The sequence below is a fragment of the Lycium ferocissimum genome, chromosome 8 (genome assembly GCF_029784015.1).
Source record: "Lycium ferocissimum isolate CSIRO_LF1 chromosome 8, AGI_CSIRO_Lferr_CH_V1, whole genome shotgun sequence".
Taxonomy (NCBI): domain Eukaryota; kingdom Viridiplantae; phylum Streptophyta; class Magnoliopsida; order Solanales; family Solanaceae; genus Lycium; species Lycium ferocissimum.
The window spans coordinates 29,930,826-29,947,639 of record NC_081349.1 but is presented as its reverse complement, the minus strand read 5'-3'; the positions used below and the strand labels follow the sequence as shown (position 1 = coordinate 29,947,639).

The window sequence follows — 16,814 nt, the reverse complement described above, 5'->3', positions numbered from 1 at the left end:
AATACATATAATTATGCCAAAAGTACAAGCCAAACTTCTATAGATACATGCCCTTTGAAGGGTATGCAATGCACACATTGGTGTTTGATGGGTCTTTGATATGTCAAAAGTCCCTATGTGTACTGTTAGTGTAATTTATTTGTTTTTACCAATCAATTCACTTGTAACGTATAAGTAGATCTCTATGATAAATATTAATTAGTAACCCGATCAAATAATAACTAACATGCTATTACAAGTTTACTACACTAATTATGTAAAAGTTATTTACATTGTCAATGTATAGCCTTTGAAATAAATCAAGAAATGAATTTAACTGGAGTCATTGGCGGAGCTAGGGGATGCTAGGTGTTCATTCAAACGCCTTCATCGACAAACTATACTGCATATATAAGGTCAAAATTCTTTTTTGTTTATATATAATATATGTTGAATCCCTTGACTTCTTCGTTGATTTACTTCTTTATAATGTGAATTCCGCTAATGAAAATCCTGACTCGGCTTATTTTATTTGGAGCTTGTTTTAGGCCAAGGTGCTTCACTTGAGTTTAGTGGTATCATCTGAGGGATTTCTGGAACAGTGATATCAGAAACTGGTAATCCTGGTCCAAAATAATATGAAAGGAATATTATTCTCATGATTTTGTTTTGTTTCATGGCTGAAAAAGTGGGGCCTGTACACATGGATGTTGTAATATTAACAGACAGTACATAAGGAAGTGGGATGTTGATTGGCTTGTTGAAAAGAAATAAAAAAAAAAAAAAAAACAATTATATCCAATACTGATAAATTTCTTGAAACAAAATTTCCTGCATTCACATTAACATTCTTGACGTGAGAAAAGAAAACGAACTTCCTTCAACTTTCTATTATTCTATCCTTCAATAAAAATGATCTAAAAATTCCACTCCACTTTCAAAAAAAAAAAAAAAAAAAAAAAAAAAAGATACTAATAAATTAGTTACAAAATTCGTTGCTATTCCATCGTTAAATAGAATTAGCGATGGATATTTGTTATTTAGCAACAAAAGTTATTCGCCGCTCCTTTTTTTTTTCATGGTGCATATTTTAATAAGTTGTGGTAATTAGAAAGTTGAGAATTTGACTGCATGGATGCTCTACATTAAAAGTGGTCTCACCAAATGTTTAATTATTCTATGGAAATCAAGGAATCTTAATCATGTTACATAGTTATCCTGATTAATGAGGAAAGAAGGAATTTAGCTAAACTTGACCAGTCTGTTCCTATGATTAGAATATTTTGCTTGGCCGATAAAAGAAACTTAGAGCCAAATTCAACGTAGCACTTCCAGAATTACTTCATTTCACCCCTAGTTAGGTGTGGATTTGGTGAAGAAGCTACGAATTCATCTAAATCCATTAAATAATTTTTGAATTCAGTAAATTAATTAGACGTAATGTGGAATTTCGAATTCGAACCTATAAAACTTAAATTTCGGATCCGTCTCTGCCCGTAACATCAATATTTATTTAGTAACATGCCATATCATGTGCATTTTACTGTCATGGTTCCATTATTTACACTTGCAAGCATATATATTGTCTACACAAGACCATTCAAACCAATTCATTGTTTTTAAAGAGAATGTGACTACTGAAAATAGAGATTAAGGTAGGTAAGAATGACATAATGCTTGTGTCATTTTCAGTAAGCAATTATAAATATGTTCCAAAGGGGTAAAATTAAAACAGCTGGGGATAGATATGAATTATTCTTTGTTGGGATAGTGACTAGTACTTCCTGTCATTTCACTTTTTTGGATTCCTCATGAGGCCATATATTCTTCTTTTGTTTCAATACTTTTTGATTTGTGAGAAATCTCCTCTTATTATGGGGTCCTCTACAATAATAATTGATGATCAATTTCAAGAATACTTTAGTTTAATACTTTAGTTTAAGTGACCTTTTGATCTCATAGCTGCTCTATATTAGGCATCATGCATCATCCTAGAATCTCCTTTACTTTGTAATGGAATATATTAAAGCAAGAAAGTAGCTTCCAAGTACAGCAGCTGAGTTAAAAAGAAAAAAAGAAAAGAAAAGAAAAAGATACTTCTATTACTCCCTCTTTTTTCTTGATTTTCACAAATTTTGGCCATATAAATAAAATATTATAGAATCCAATCATACCCTTTGTTCTTTTCATTTCAACTTGAACCATACACAAGATGATCAACAACATTACTTTGAAATAGTGGCAGAGTTGGGAATTCTAATAATAGAAATATACTAAAAACAAAAAAATATCAAACTTGAGAGTCAAACCTGCAATTCTAAGGATACAACAACCCCATAAAATAATTCACTCATAATTTCATAAAGCTCAACACATCTCCCATTGATTTCCAAATACGAAAAATAGGTAGCAGCTCCCCTTATTTATAATAGTGTAAAATCTACTTTAAATAGAAATTAGAAGCCTATTTCCATATGAATTTGCCCACAAAACTTACTTCAAATTTATTCTAAAAAACTACCAAATACTAAATCTTAAACAATTTATAATGTTTCCTACGCCAATTTTGAATTAGTCTTCGGTATAATATAAAGTAATTTTTGAACCACCCTTGTTGCTACACTAGAAGTTTCACTTGTATTGAGAGGATTCTTATACATGAAAAAAACATCTATATCCTATTTGCACAGTATAATATACTGGTAAAGATAATTAAATTGAACCCTTCAGACCATATATTTCCCCCCTACATTGGAATCAAATTGGTTCCTCTATATGTTTAATGAATATGCACACAGTTGCAACTTTAAACCTCTAATAATTCTTCATGTGATAATGTAATCTAAGTTAAAGAAACAGGATAAGGAATTGTTATATAGTCTCTGTTCAACTATTACATAGACTTGATCAAAAGCCATAAAGCTTAGTATAGGTACTAGTGTATTATTATATATGTAACGTGGAATCTAATTTTCTTTTGAAATCTTTAGAAATGGAGCAGACCAAGTGAATGTAGTGCACTGAGAAGGCAAAACTTTGTAGATTCAATCATTGGATTTCGATTCCAAAGTCGATGGATCCAACTCTTAAGAGTCTTGACCACACACCAAGAAATCTCAAGATTGATCTGATCTAATTGAATTGACTTTTTTTTGTGATTTGTTGTTTGCCATTTTGGCCTTCTTTAATTTGTCCCTTTTTCCCCTTTTCTTCTTCTTTCTTTTGCTTTATACATAGATAAAACTGTTTACTTATTTAGATCCAGTGGATGTGGTTAAGGCTTTTAAAAAAGCACATGCACTAATCTTCTGTTTTCTTTTGTGTAATGTAGTACAAGAGATATGGACCTCTCTATAATTTCCACATTCGTGTGTTGATTAAAGAGAAAAGAAGAAATATAATGACCACATTCGTGTGTTGATTAAAGAGTAAAGAAGAAAAGAGAGGTAATTAAAGAACCCCATTGCACACCACCCAAGTGGTGGGGCGGCAAGTCAATCATATAAGTACGTTGATCAAGAATTTAAGTTTGTTATGTGCAATTTTTAGGTTCTTGCTATTCAGCTTGTTACATTTTTTGAAATTATGAGTTCAATTGAACGTTAATATGGTACATAAGGTTTTAAACAGGATACTACTTCGTTTAGCACCAAAGATAGGTAATTACCACGTGGCACAACCGCTAAGAACTCATCTAAACGACTTATGACGAAGTTGCTTATTAAAGAATTTTAAGAGAAGTTAGCTAGACTACAACTGATGATAAAGAAGTATGCATTACACTGAAAGATGAGCTAAAAAGCTTAGAAATACCTTGTAAATATTTTAATGTGCTTGTGACGACATTAAAAAATGCACCAAATAGAGTCAATTTAAACCAAGAAAAGGGCTAATAGTCAGGTTTTGAGTTAAAGGTACTCCTGAACACTGACCTGATTCTAGTTAAGTCATTTATCTGGAGTAGTATAGGAGAGACTCCAAATTATTGACCTGGTTCCAAGTCATTTACCTGAAAATGGTAGAGGAAAGACTTTTTGCTGGAGCATCCAGATCATTGACTTGGGTTCAAATTTTGACTTGGACTCAAGAGGATCAAGAAGTTTTTGGGATAATTTTTATCTTTTTTGGGGGGCTTTTCTTTTTAGGTATAAAAAATAAAGTTGGGGCACGTTTTTTGAGGGACTTTATTTAGACTTTGAGTGAGAATAATGTTATTTTTGAAAGAGCAAAAAAACCGTATTTTTTATTTTTGATTGAATTTTTTGTCCTCTCAAAGTAATTTAATTCCTTTCTTTCGTCCTGTTTTAATAAACTTAATAGATTTTCTATTCATCCAAAAAAATTCGTTTCTATACGTGAAATTGTGGGTTGAATGAGAATTCAAATTGGATTATTGAATTACTTTATTGTTTGAATATTAATAAGCTTTTCAATTTCTACCTCGATTATTGTTGTGTTAGTTTTACTCAACACATATCTTTACCCACTTTAATTCAAGTTATTAGTCATTTGTCCATGACATAGGTTCAATTGCAGACCCTAAAATTTAAAATCAGATATTCTCTCTGCTATCACGTACGCTATCATTAGCATACCAAAATGTGATGATCAACAATAAAATTATCAAGCTACCTTTATCTTTTTCCCTAAACCAAGAAGATCAAAAAGTCTCAGTATGATAAGATAAAATTAAATATTTATACCTTTCTTAGGACTTCAGCTAACAGTTAAGTATAGAATCTAGACTTATTAGTGCAATCCTCATGCCAGCCTTATGATAGGAAGTTTTAACCAATTTCATTGCCATATTCTAGGATATGAACTTATTCTTTTTCCTTGTTTTTTTTAATATATAAAGGAAAATAAATTCCAATGGATATAAACGATAGGGGAAGGGTCAAATTTGCTTTGTACTATCTGAAATTGAGAAATTTCTTCATTCATTACATTTTTAGTCTAATCTTACCCTGCCGTTAGGACCTTTTGAATCTTTTTTCTCAAAGAATTTGGACATGTGATATCCACCTATTTGGATATATATTAATGGTAAAGACAAATATGAGACGATTTACTAACAATAAGAATATGAATAAGCTAAAAGCTTAATAGAAGGCAAAATTGAACAATTCTGAATAATACACGAACAAATTTGAATCTTTTCATATGAATGATTCATATGACTGATTTCAACTATAATTGACGATTAGGATATAGTTATAGACCTATGGTATATCAATGAGTTTTGGGCATAGAGTCGCCTTTTTAGGGGGTGTTTTACGCCTCAATATGAAATTTTTCGATGCAAATCCATATAAAATCGGATTCCAATAGATCAAATAGGGTATTGAACACCAGATCAAAACCAAAGAATATAAGATATGAGCTTGGTCTTCCTAAATTCTCTGCAAGGGAAGGGTCCCATTGAATAATTTTTCCAAGTTTGATGCCATTTCATTACTGTCTGTCAAACCATAGCTCCTTTACAGTAAAATAATAATAACAGTTTGATTTCATTCTTCTCCTTTGTGTCTTCCATTTTTTGCATTGTAGATAACAAGCATATACTTGTAGAATATCTGAAAATTCAAAGATGATGACGACATAGGAAAGTCACTAAGGTAAATTAAGAGTTTGGACTAATGGCATGATTAAGATAATGAATAGTGATATTTGAAAGGGCTGTTTTTGGCTCCACTGTTGTCTCTTAAAACTTATAAAGTACCACTTGATAACATAAAAGAAAATTATTATGTACAAGAAAGAAAAATCTATTACTAGATTCTTTGATTCCTTCATCCCTACAAAAAAACAAAAAGAATCTGCCAATACCACCAAACCCTCCTCAACAAAAAAAAATTATTATGTACAGGAAAGAAAGAAAGAAAGAAAGAAAGAAAAAAAAAAAAAACACTAAGGAAAAAAAAGAAAATAAATGTTTAAAGAATCCCTTTTGAATCAATATCTCCAATAAAGAAATACCTATATATATATATATTAGTTTGTTGCTAGCTATTAAAGGCTCTCCTCTGAGATTTAAGAAAAGTTAGTTCTCATTATATTAATGGTGGGACTGCCTATTTCAGTAGGGGAATCAAAGCAGAAAGAAAGAGAAGTAAGAAGGAAAAACAGGAGGGTAAAAACAAATTATACACTTTTTTTCTCCCCTTTTCTCTCCTTTTGAGACTCAAAATTGAAGTGTGTTTGCTTTCTTTGTTTTTGCTGTATCATAGATTCTCTCACACCATTTCTAAGTCAAAGAAGAAAGAGAAAAGATAAAGAGAAAAAAAATTAATCACTAGGAAACATAAGAAATAATTTAAAGGAAAAAGTTTGATATGAAATGGGAAATGAAAGAAAAGAAGGGCCACAGCTCATAGGAGCATATATTCCCTTACAACATATGTTTCCAGATATGGAGTGAGAAAACGACATGGGACACCCATAACAACTTCCCAATTATATATACTACTACAATAGCTGCCTCATTTTTCAGGCACAAAGCAACCTCTTTTATCTATGTTTCAATTCAAAATACACAAATATTGTACCTTGTAAAACAACAACAAAAGATAGAAAAAAAATGGCTCTTCAAATGGCACAACAAAGTAAGGATATGAACTTAGTTTTGTCAAGTGATGCCAAGCCTAGACTAAAGTGGACTCCTGATCTCCACCAACGATTCGTCGATGCAGTTGCTCAACTAGGAGGTCCAGACAGTAAGTACTTTTAGCTAGCCTATGTTGCTCCGATCTTCCAAAAATATCGTTACACCTGTTTGATCCTCCAAAAACGCATAATATTTGGAGGATCCGACACAGGTGCAACACGTTCTTGTTACAAATTCTAATATTGTTATTTGATTGATAATGCAGAGGCTACCCCAAAATCATTGATGAGAGTGATGAACATTCATGGGCTAACTTTATATCACCTCAAGAGTCATTTGCAGGTAACTATCCCATTGTCACAATTGAGTTGTTAAAAAAAAGGATTTTGAACTGATTGATTATTAATCTTTGTTGTGCAGAAATATCGTCTCGGGAAAAGTCAGGTGACTGGTCAATCATTTGATGAAAACAAACAAGAAGGTAAGTTGGAGTTGTGTGCAATAGTACCTGATGATGATGATGATGATGATTCAAAGGAAAATGAAATCTCCAGTGGCTTAAATCAGAGGACTTATTTTGATGCAGACAGTGATCAGTTATCTCTCGGAGTTTGTGATGGATCTCAGAATCAGATGAATGAGTAATGATAGTTTCTCAGTGAATCCAATAAATTAGCATACAAAAGTCACAAGTAATTACAGCATCTCACTAGTTAATACTATTTTTCTCAGGAGTTTGCAAATATCTCAAGCTTTACAAATGCAAATGGAAGTACAGAGGAAACTTCATCAACAGATTGAGGTAAATTAATCTAATATGAATAGTCTCTTAAGTTCATGTGCATAAATTGTCCAAGATATGTACAAATTTGTATGTATACGAGGATTCATCATAAATTGACTAGTTTGACCGTTAAACTATTGCAACTTCATTATCCGGGCTATGCCGGCGTCAGCTTGCTCGCATTGCCGGTCTCAAGCCCATATAACGGAGAGGGATACCGTAAGCTAACGAACAGCATAAAACTAAATATTTGACTAGGCATAGAGTTTGCGAATGAAAGGAAGACTTTTGAAACAGTCACATAAACTGGAACAGAAAGAGTATGATGAATCCACGTAATATTTGCAAATTTTATTTTTAGTCAACACCAACTTTCTTGGGATCGAGGCGTAGTAGTTGTCATATTTACAAATTTGTATTTATTTTAGGTGCAAAGACATTTACAACTGAGGATTGAAGCTCAAGGCAAGTATTTACAGTCAGTACTAAAGAAAGCACAGGAAACACTGGCAGGATATGGTACTTCTACAGTTGGAGTTGAACTTGCTAAAGCTGAACTCTCTCAATTAGTTTCAATGGTTAACATGGGCTGTTGTCCAAGTTCTTCATTGTCAGCCATAACAGAAATTGATGGTTCAATCTCAAAATACACAGAGACGAAAAAATCTAAAGGCAGAATCATGTCTTCGCTTGAAAGTTCTTTAACATCATCTGAGAGCTCAGCAAGAAAAGAAGATCAAAGTGATACAACATGGAACAAAAATACTTCTATTGGTCTCTCATTAAATCAAGAAGTTAGAGAAAAAAAGAGGAGCAGAAAAAACATTTGTGTTGAACAACCATCTGCTAAAAGATTTTCGGAGAAATTTGATTTGAATAAAGTGCCCAAATGAGTATGATGAAAATGGTCCCAAGTTTATAGACTTGAACTGCAAGGAAGTAGAACAATTCAATGACTATAGTTAGTGTATTTAGTAAGCTTATACTTTTATTATTCCCCATAAAGTTGTTGATTCCTATAGCTAGTAATGTTGTTTATAGAAAAGAAGTATATGTATGTATATTGTTTTGTGAATGGAACTGAAAGAACTTTTCAAAGTATATCCACATTGATAGGCATTGGATATAATGAGCACATATGCACAACCCTTTTTTTCCTGTTTCACATTTACTAAAGGCACATGCATATATTCCAATGCAGAGAATGAGTCTAAAACAGATAGTCAATTTGATTTGTTGAAAATGTGAATATGATGATGAAAGATTATTCAAAGTTGGTTCTCCTACCATAGGTGCAAAATAACTCAAGAGAATATATGTAGATAAATGGCATCCGTTTTTCTTTTTCTTTTTTTCTTCTGATACCATATTCTAACTCAGCTGCATATGAGCTGCTAAAATTGGAGAATCAATACGTTCTCGGAATCCATTTTCTGCTATGCTTTTCTAAAGATGCAAGCAAGGAACCGGTAGTACACCAGAAAAATATATTTAGTACAAAAAAAATATAGTACTCCATAGCAAATAAGGCCATTTCGCTTATACTAGCCAAGAACTTTAAATTATATACACTGAAGGTATAAAAAACTCTCACATTATTAGTGTAGTTTAATCTAACACTGGCGGTTTAAAAAGCATTTACACTGTCAGTAGGGCTGTTCAAAACCGACCGCTACCGATAACCCAACCGCAAAATTGGCTTATTGGCTTATTGGTATTGGGTTATCGGATTAGCGGGTGGGGAATGGATTTAAATTTTATAATTAACGGCTTATCGGTGCGGGGGACGGATTACTTATTTTCTTATTGGGTAAACCGTTAACCCGTTAAGAATTTATTATATTTTACTATATTTTATCCCTAAACATATAAAATATGTATGGTAATTATAATTTGTAAACTTAAAGATAAGCCTTAGCGGGCCAAGCCCATTTAGTTAATAAGACGCCCATTTAGTAAATAAGGCGCAACTATAGATTAGAAAATAACCCTCATTTTACCTAAAGGGTAGGAACTGTTGTCATTTTCCACTCAACTAATGGATTCCTAGGGTTTTTTTTTGCTTTTTACACGGCGTCAAGAGAAGATCGCAAAAGTGGGCTGCATTTGTTATTAAACCACAAGTCCACAACAACTCAGCAACTGCTAGTCTGCTACTACACGCAAGGTAAATTTCGAGTTTTTTTTTTCCACTTATGATCGTAATGGGTTTTCCCCTTCTGATCCATGGGGTTTCCTCTATTTTGCAACTTTTAGAATTCTCCCTAGTTAATACTCCATAAAGACACATATTTCCTAGTATTAGCAAGTAGCAACTTCAAGTTCACACCACTGTTCGATAAAATCAAAAACTACAAATCGATTTATTTGGCTCAATACATGAACTGCAAGGTCTTGTGTGATCTATTTTTGCAAGAGTTTCATTTGGCTTGACTATCTGTTCATCTATTTCCCATTTTTGTGATGTAAAGGTGTTGCATTTTTTGCTCTGTTTCTATTTTCAATTTTGCTTCCACTACCATAATGTGTCTGTGTTGTATTTGGATTAACAAATTCTCTATTTTTCTGTGCTATGTGTATTTTCCGTTACTATTTGTTGTGCCGATCATATTTTGCCTGTTCTAATTTTTGTTGTTTATTGAATTGTTTTTTTCTTATTACAGGGACTCAAAGTCTTAAACTTGTAGCATGGCTGAACAAAGTGATAAGGTGATAGGTGAAAGTGAGGCTTCAAATCGCAAGTCATCTTTGAGATAACTTTGTCAACTAGTGCTAAAAAGAGGAGAAAAAGGTACGTTGCTTGGGATCATTTTACGAAGTTGAAACTTCCGAAGGTACGAAAGCAAAATGTAGCCACTGCTATAAGTTGTACTATTTTAAGTCAAGAGATGGTACGTCGACTCTTCTTGGTCATTTGTTGACATGTCCTAAACTTCCTACTCCTCTTGTTGATAAAAAACAATCAACCATAGGCTTTAAATCTATTCCGGGGGGTAGTCAAGGTGATGTAGCTGTTGTCTCTTGGAAATTTGACCAAGAAGAGTGTAGGAAGGCTTTATGTCGTATGGTAATAGTTGATGAGCTTCCTTTTAGCTTTGTCGAAAAAGAAGGTTTTAAAGAATTTATGAAAATGGCTCAATCTCATTTTTGGATCCCTTCCCGTAGTAATCCGTAACTAGGAATTTGTTTTAATCTGTTTAATGAAGAAAAGCAAAAGTTGAGGAGGTATTTTATAGAAACAAAACAGAGAATTTGTATTACCACTGACACATGGACTTCTATACAAAGAATCAATTACATGTGTATCACTGCCCATTGGATCGATAGTGATTGGAACATGCGCAAGAAAATACTTGATTTTTGTCCTATTATTAGCCATAAAGGTGAAGATATGGCAAATGGTATTAGTAGGTGCTTACGTGAGTGGGGGATAAATAAGATCTTTACTGTCACAGTTGATAATGCAAGCTCAAATGATGTGACAAAAAAGAATGTGTCTAAGCAATTAACAAAAATGGGAACTAATTTGATGAACGGTAATCACCTTCACGTGAGGTGTATGGCTCATATCATGAATCTTGTTGTCCGGGATGGTTTAAAAGAATGCTCTTTGTCTATTGAACGTGTTAGACATGCAGTTAGATATGTTAGGCGATCTCTGCGAGGTTGAAAAGATTTCAAGAAAGTTGTGACCATGAACAACTCGATTTGCAAAAAATCTTTATGTTTAGACGTTCCAACTAGGTGGAATTCCACCTATCGATGTTAAGTAGGTGTTGAATTTGAGAATGCATTTTCAAATTATGCTTCCCGTGAAATTGGCCTAAGACATTATCTTGAAAATTCTTATGTTGAAATTGGAATAGCTTTGTAGGTGAACTTTTGAGTAGTGATTGGGTCCATGTGAAAAGAATTACGAGATTTCTTGAGATATTTATCTTCTTACTTTGAAAATATACGGATCACGTTATGTTACATCAAATATTCATTTTCTTGAAATTTGTGCGGTTGCTGTTTATTTGAATCAATTGATGGCAAGCGAAGACACTGGTTTAAGCGATATGGCAAAAAAGATGCAAGAAAAATTTAATAAGTATTGGGGAGATCCAGTAAAAAATGAACAAGATAATTTTTATTTCGTGTATTTTGGATCCTCGTTACAAGCTTGAATCAGTTAGCTATGCACTTGTAAAGATGTTTGGGGAAAAAGGGCCATCTATACAAGCAGAAGTAAAGAAGTACATGACTTCATTATTTAGCGAGTATGTAAAATCCAACTCAAAAGGCAACGTGCTTCTTTGAATCTTCACCTTGCTCTTCACTGGACACTTCTACTTCCGGGCTTTCTAGCAGTCAAGTAAGTACCCAAAGTACAGGACTTTTAGAATCACTCATGAAAGATCTAAAGAACTATAAAATAGCGAGTGGAGGTGTGGATGCTAGAACGGAGTTAGATAAATATTTTGGTGAAGAAACTGAGGATGATAGTAAAGAATTTAACATCCTAGGGCGGTGGAAGATGAACTCGGCTAGATTTCCTATTCTTCGAGATGGCTCGTGATGTATTAGCTGTACCAGTTTCAAGTGTGGCATCTGAATCTGCATTTAGTACGGGAGGACGTCTTCTTGATTCATTTAGGAGTTCATTGACTCCTAAATTAGTGCAAGCTCTAGTGTGTCTTCAAGATTGGCTTCGAAGTGAAAAATTAAAACAACCTGTTAGCGTTGAGGAAGATCTTGATAATCTCGAAGCTTGAACAAGGTAATAATACTTTTTATTATATTTGTTGTATATTATTGTTGTAAATGGTTTATACTTATTACATGACTCATTATGATAATTTTCTCTTCAGATTTAGCCAGCGCTGGGAAAGACCCTACTGTAGTTGACATATAGTACAAGGTGACTTTCATAATGTTCTGTTATCTTCTCGTTGTTTGTTTGAATGCACTTAAAATTTTACATAGTAACAATTCTGTTTTTTATTGTAGGATACTTCTTTCGGTTCCGTAATAGAAAAAGCACCGCGATTGTGCGAAAGAAGTTGTGCAAGGAAAAGCTCTTATGTACCGAAAGAAGTTGTGCAATTTTTTTGGTTCTTGTTAGTTCTTCCAACAATTTGATGCTCTACTGAGTCTGGGGGGGTTCCTTTGCTTTTGTGATATTTTGTATTATGTACTATGTACTAAGAAAAAGCACTAGCAACTGCAAGGGACAAATTAACACGTGTTGGTACGTGTATAAAATTTTGAAAGTGATGATTACTTTTGCCTTTTCATTAGTATTAGAACTGCAGATTGGACATAATTTTTGCCTGATGACTTGTGCTAGACTTATAAGAGCATTTTGGATGTTAATCTTTGGTGTATGGTAAAAGGACAAGGAGGCTTGCTTAGGTGAAGGGATTCGCCTTGCTTAAAGTTCCCGGTGATCTAAGCCGGAAGATATTTGTTTTTCTCAAGCATTAGTTGTGAACTCTTTCTGATGAATGCCTGCCTGCACTTGATTGTTCAATTATAATTAATGATATTGTGAACACAATGAATAAATTCAGATACATACTTCCTTATCCGATTTATGAATACAAATAATATTGAAGTTCTACTTTGGAACAAAGCCCTTTATCTCGCTATTAAACTCTTGATATTACAACCGACAAAAGGCAAGAGAATCACCGATCCAATATTTACATTGGCATATTCACTCCCTTAAGGACATTTTATTCAACCGGAGAAAGTACTAGTCCGTGTAGTCCTTAAAATCTTGGGATGTAAATAACCAAAATAAAAGATTGAATGTGGTAACCTATACTTAACCGATACACCGCCCGATAACCGTCCGATAATTGCTAATCCGATACCGAACCAACCGATATCTTATAGGTTGGCTAGCGGATTAGTACTTTTAAAAGCCGATAACCGTTAAGCCGAACCGTTAACATAATAATCCGTTCGATCCGCCCGATAAGCAGCCCTAACTGTCAGTGTAGTTTAATATGTCTGGCAACTCATAATATATTGTGACTTTCTTGTTTGTCACTAATCAAATTCAAATATTAATATGTGAACATTTTGTAACCACTAAGTATTCTTGCTTTGTTAGTTTAGTAATGGAAAAAATATAAACTTAACCACAAATCAGGTTAGGATGAAGACAAGGAAGAATGTGAAACTTAATACTGAAACACATGAGAATATTTGAAAAGTGACATACAAAATTAAACAAAGAAATTGAGAGAGACATGCATTAGCTAGAGTGGAAGTGAAATATCAGCCCCAAAGGGGCCTAGATGGATCAATTGTAGAGAAATATAGCAGAAGAAAAGTAAATCAGAGAAACCTTCTGCTAGCCCAAGATCGTTACTAAGATCGGAAGATTCAACTAAAGAAGAGGAAGCTTAGAAAAGCAAAGAAAGATTTCGAGGTAGAACTTTGTTATGGAAGAAGACTCCTTGAATTGGCTTGTATTGGGTTTTTATGGGTTGATTACAAATGCCTAATGTCACCCCTTATTTATACTTGTCTAGGGATGCTTCCGGATATTATTCTAGATACATCCATAAGAAAAATCTAGTTATCTTTATCTTCTAGTATTACTCTAGAATATTTAGATTTTTCTTCAAGATAATTATCTTAAGATAGTACACTAGGTTATTCTAGAACCTTTAATAAAAATCTAGTATTTTTGTAGCTCCAAAAAATCAACTTTATTTCTTCACACTCCCCCTTAAAGTGATTTTTTGGAAAACTACCCCGAGCTTGTTGCGGAAGAACTCAACCGAAGCTTTTGGGCGTGCCTTGGTGAAGATCTCAGCAATATTTTCCTGACACTTCTTCCTTCTTCAAATGATAATGGTTCTCTGCTAATAATTGGGCCTCCAAACAAACATGAATATGTCTTGATAAAATTTTCATCTCGGTAGCGGGTAGACTTGCCACTATTTCATTTTGGCCTTTGCGAACCACGTGACTCATCTTCATGCTGAACTTCACATTCAAGAGTTTCCAGACTCCCCCTTTCTCTTAGCTCCTTAACAATTGTGTTATCTGGAGAAGCATCTGAGTCGATGACGATCTGACCATGGATACCCTTCGAAGGCTCAACATCAACATAGGATCCACCAATACATTCCCTTTCCCGACTCCTCAATAAATTGTTTGGCAAAGATCGGAGCTTCCAAAATCATACTTCTTGTATCTCCACATGAAATTGAGCCTTCAAGGTCAACTTCTTCATTTATTTGACCGTCAGCCTTCTTCATCTCGCTTCCGCATTTGATCCGAGCTAGTGATTGACTACGATATGGCAAATGATTGACCGAGACTTCAACTTCCACTATAACTCCCTCAATGCTTTCTCCGGAATGGTCCCCGTTTCCATATATGGTTTCAGACACTTCATGCTGAGGTTCTACTTCAATATCCTCCATGTCCAGACTTTTATTACCAATTTCAGGATCTGCTTCATTGATTTCCTTGATGGCAGCTGTCACGTCACCAGTCTGAACGTCTTCAGAATCTTCTTCCTTTTTGTTGATGACACCAATGCGTTCTTTCTCCACTTGATGGACTGTATTACCTCCTGAATCCACGATCTAGTCTTTTTCGAAATTAAGGGAAGCCAAGGCGTCTACTGCTCGAGTCTCAGCTACAAAGCACCTTCCCCAATCTTCTTCTTCTTCTTCTTCTTCTTCTTCTTCTTCTTCTTCTTCTTCTTCTTGTTGCCATGTTGCTTTCTTTGGCTCGGCAAAATCTTTTAACGTGTCCTACTTCACCACATCGGTAACATTTAATATACTTCTTACCATAATTAAGACTCCTCCTTTTGTCTTGGCGAGCTTGAACCCTCTTGGAATTGAGAATACGCCATCTCTCTTGAGCCACTTTTCTTTTGCCTTATTTTAAGATTCCTTCGATTAGCTGCAAGAGCATTTCCTTCCCCTTCTTTGATCGACACACCCGGCCAATTTGTTTGGCTAGTAGCTCGTGATGACAACAAATTCTCAAACTCTCAAGGATGGTTGTTGAGCCCATCCTTGAATTGATGTAACAAAAGGAATATATTCTTTCTTCAAACCACGAATGATAATTCTTCTCATTCGTGCTTCAGAGATAGCCTCATCCGGATTTAATAATGAGATCTCTGAACATAAGTTCTTAATCTTCAAAAAATATTCGGCAATAGAAAGATTACCTTGAATGGTGTTAGCCAATTCATTCTCCAAGATTTGTAGCCGCGCTTCATCCTTCTTATTGAACAGCCGATCGAGGGTCCTCCATATCTCGTGAAATTAGCCGATTTCGCACCTAATAATATGATCAAACAAGTTGTGAGAAATGGATCTCTTTAGGATGAATTCCGCCTTTGCATTAATCTGCTTCCACTTCTTGCATACGTCGCTATTTTCCGGTCCGTCAATAGGAGGACTTGTGTAACTACCATTAACAACATCCCACAAATCCTCTCCCACAAGGTATGACTCCATACATGTCTTCCATACCTTGTAATTGGACTGATTCAACAACTCCATCCCAGTCCATTAACACGGCCGCTTAAATCCATTTAGAGAAACCAGCCGAATCTACCAAGAACCGATCTTGAAATAAAATTCGAAGCCCAACTACGGCTATGGCTCGATACCATGTAAAGAAATATAGCAAGAAAAAAGTAAATCGAGGAGACCTTTGTAGCCCCAAGATCGTTACTAAGATCGGAAGATTCAACTAAAGAAGAGGAAGCTTAGAAAAGCAAAGAAAGATTTGAGGTAAAACTTTTGTATGAAAGAAGACTCCTTGAATTGGCTTGTATTGGATTTTTATGGGTTGATTACAAATGCCTAATGTCACCCCTATTTATCTTTTGCAGGGATCTTCACAGATATTATTCAGATACATCCATAAAAAAATCTAGCTTATCTTTATCTTCTAGTATCACTCTAGAATATTTAGATTTTTCTTCAAAATAATTATCTTAAGATAGTACACTAGGTTATTCTAGAACCTTTAATAAAAATCTAATATTTTTATAGCTCCAAAAAATCAACTTTATTTCTTCACATCAATATCTTGTGAAACCCAAATGACCTAGCTCAATAAAACAATAAGCTAAATTGGACCTTAGCTGACCAATGGATTGACTTCGTAAGTCAGAATTAGACTTATAACTAAACTACATCGACACATAATTGTTGTTCTCCTCCATAGTCAAAACATCATTTCTTCTTTTAAAGACGAAACCATAGATCAAGTAGAAAGGTGAATATAAACTCTGAAAGCAGTTGAAAATTAGCTACTGGTACTAAATTTTGAGGTTCAATTTTGATCTCCCAATACAACAACATTAGTGTCAGGTTTAGTCTCACAACCATCTAGAAGTCTTGATTCTTGAACTGGTAAGAAGTCCATGATATTTGAAAAGATGGATTTATACAAAGCAAAGAGAAT

The 16,814-nt window shown here is 34.1% G+C and overlaps 1 protein-coding gene across 1 annotated transcript; it reads left to right on the top strand.

Moving 5' to 3' along the window:
• Positions 1-6,141: 6,141 nt before the first annotated feature.
• LOC132067928 (myb family transcription factor PHL8-like) lies at positions 6,142-8,471 on the top strand. Its single transcript, XM_059461339.1, is given in 7 exon segments — positions 6,142-6,695; positions 6,852-6,928; positions 7,007-7,067; positions 7,173-7,227; positions 7,319-7,388; positions 7,799-8,247; positions 8,249-8,471. Coding segments are annotated over 7 exon segments (936 nt in total). The 5' UTR covers positions 6,142-6,559; the 3' UTR covers positions 8,337-8,471.
• Positions 8,472-16,814: the final 8,343 nt, after the last annotated feature.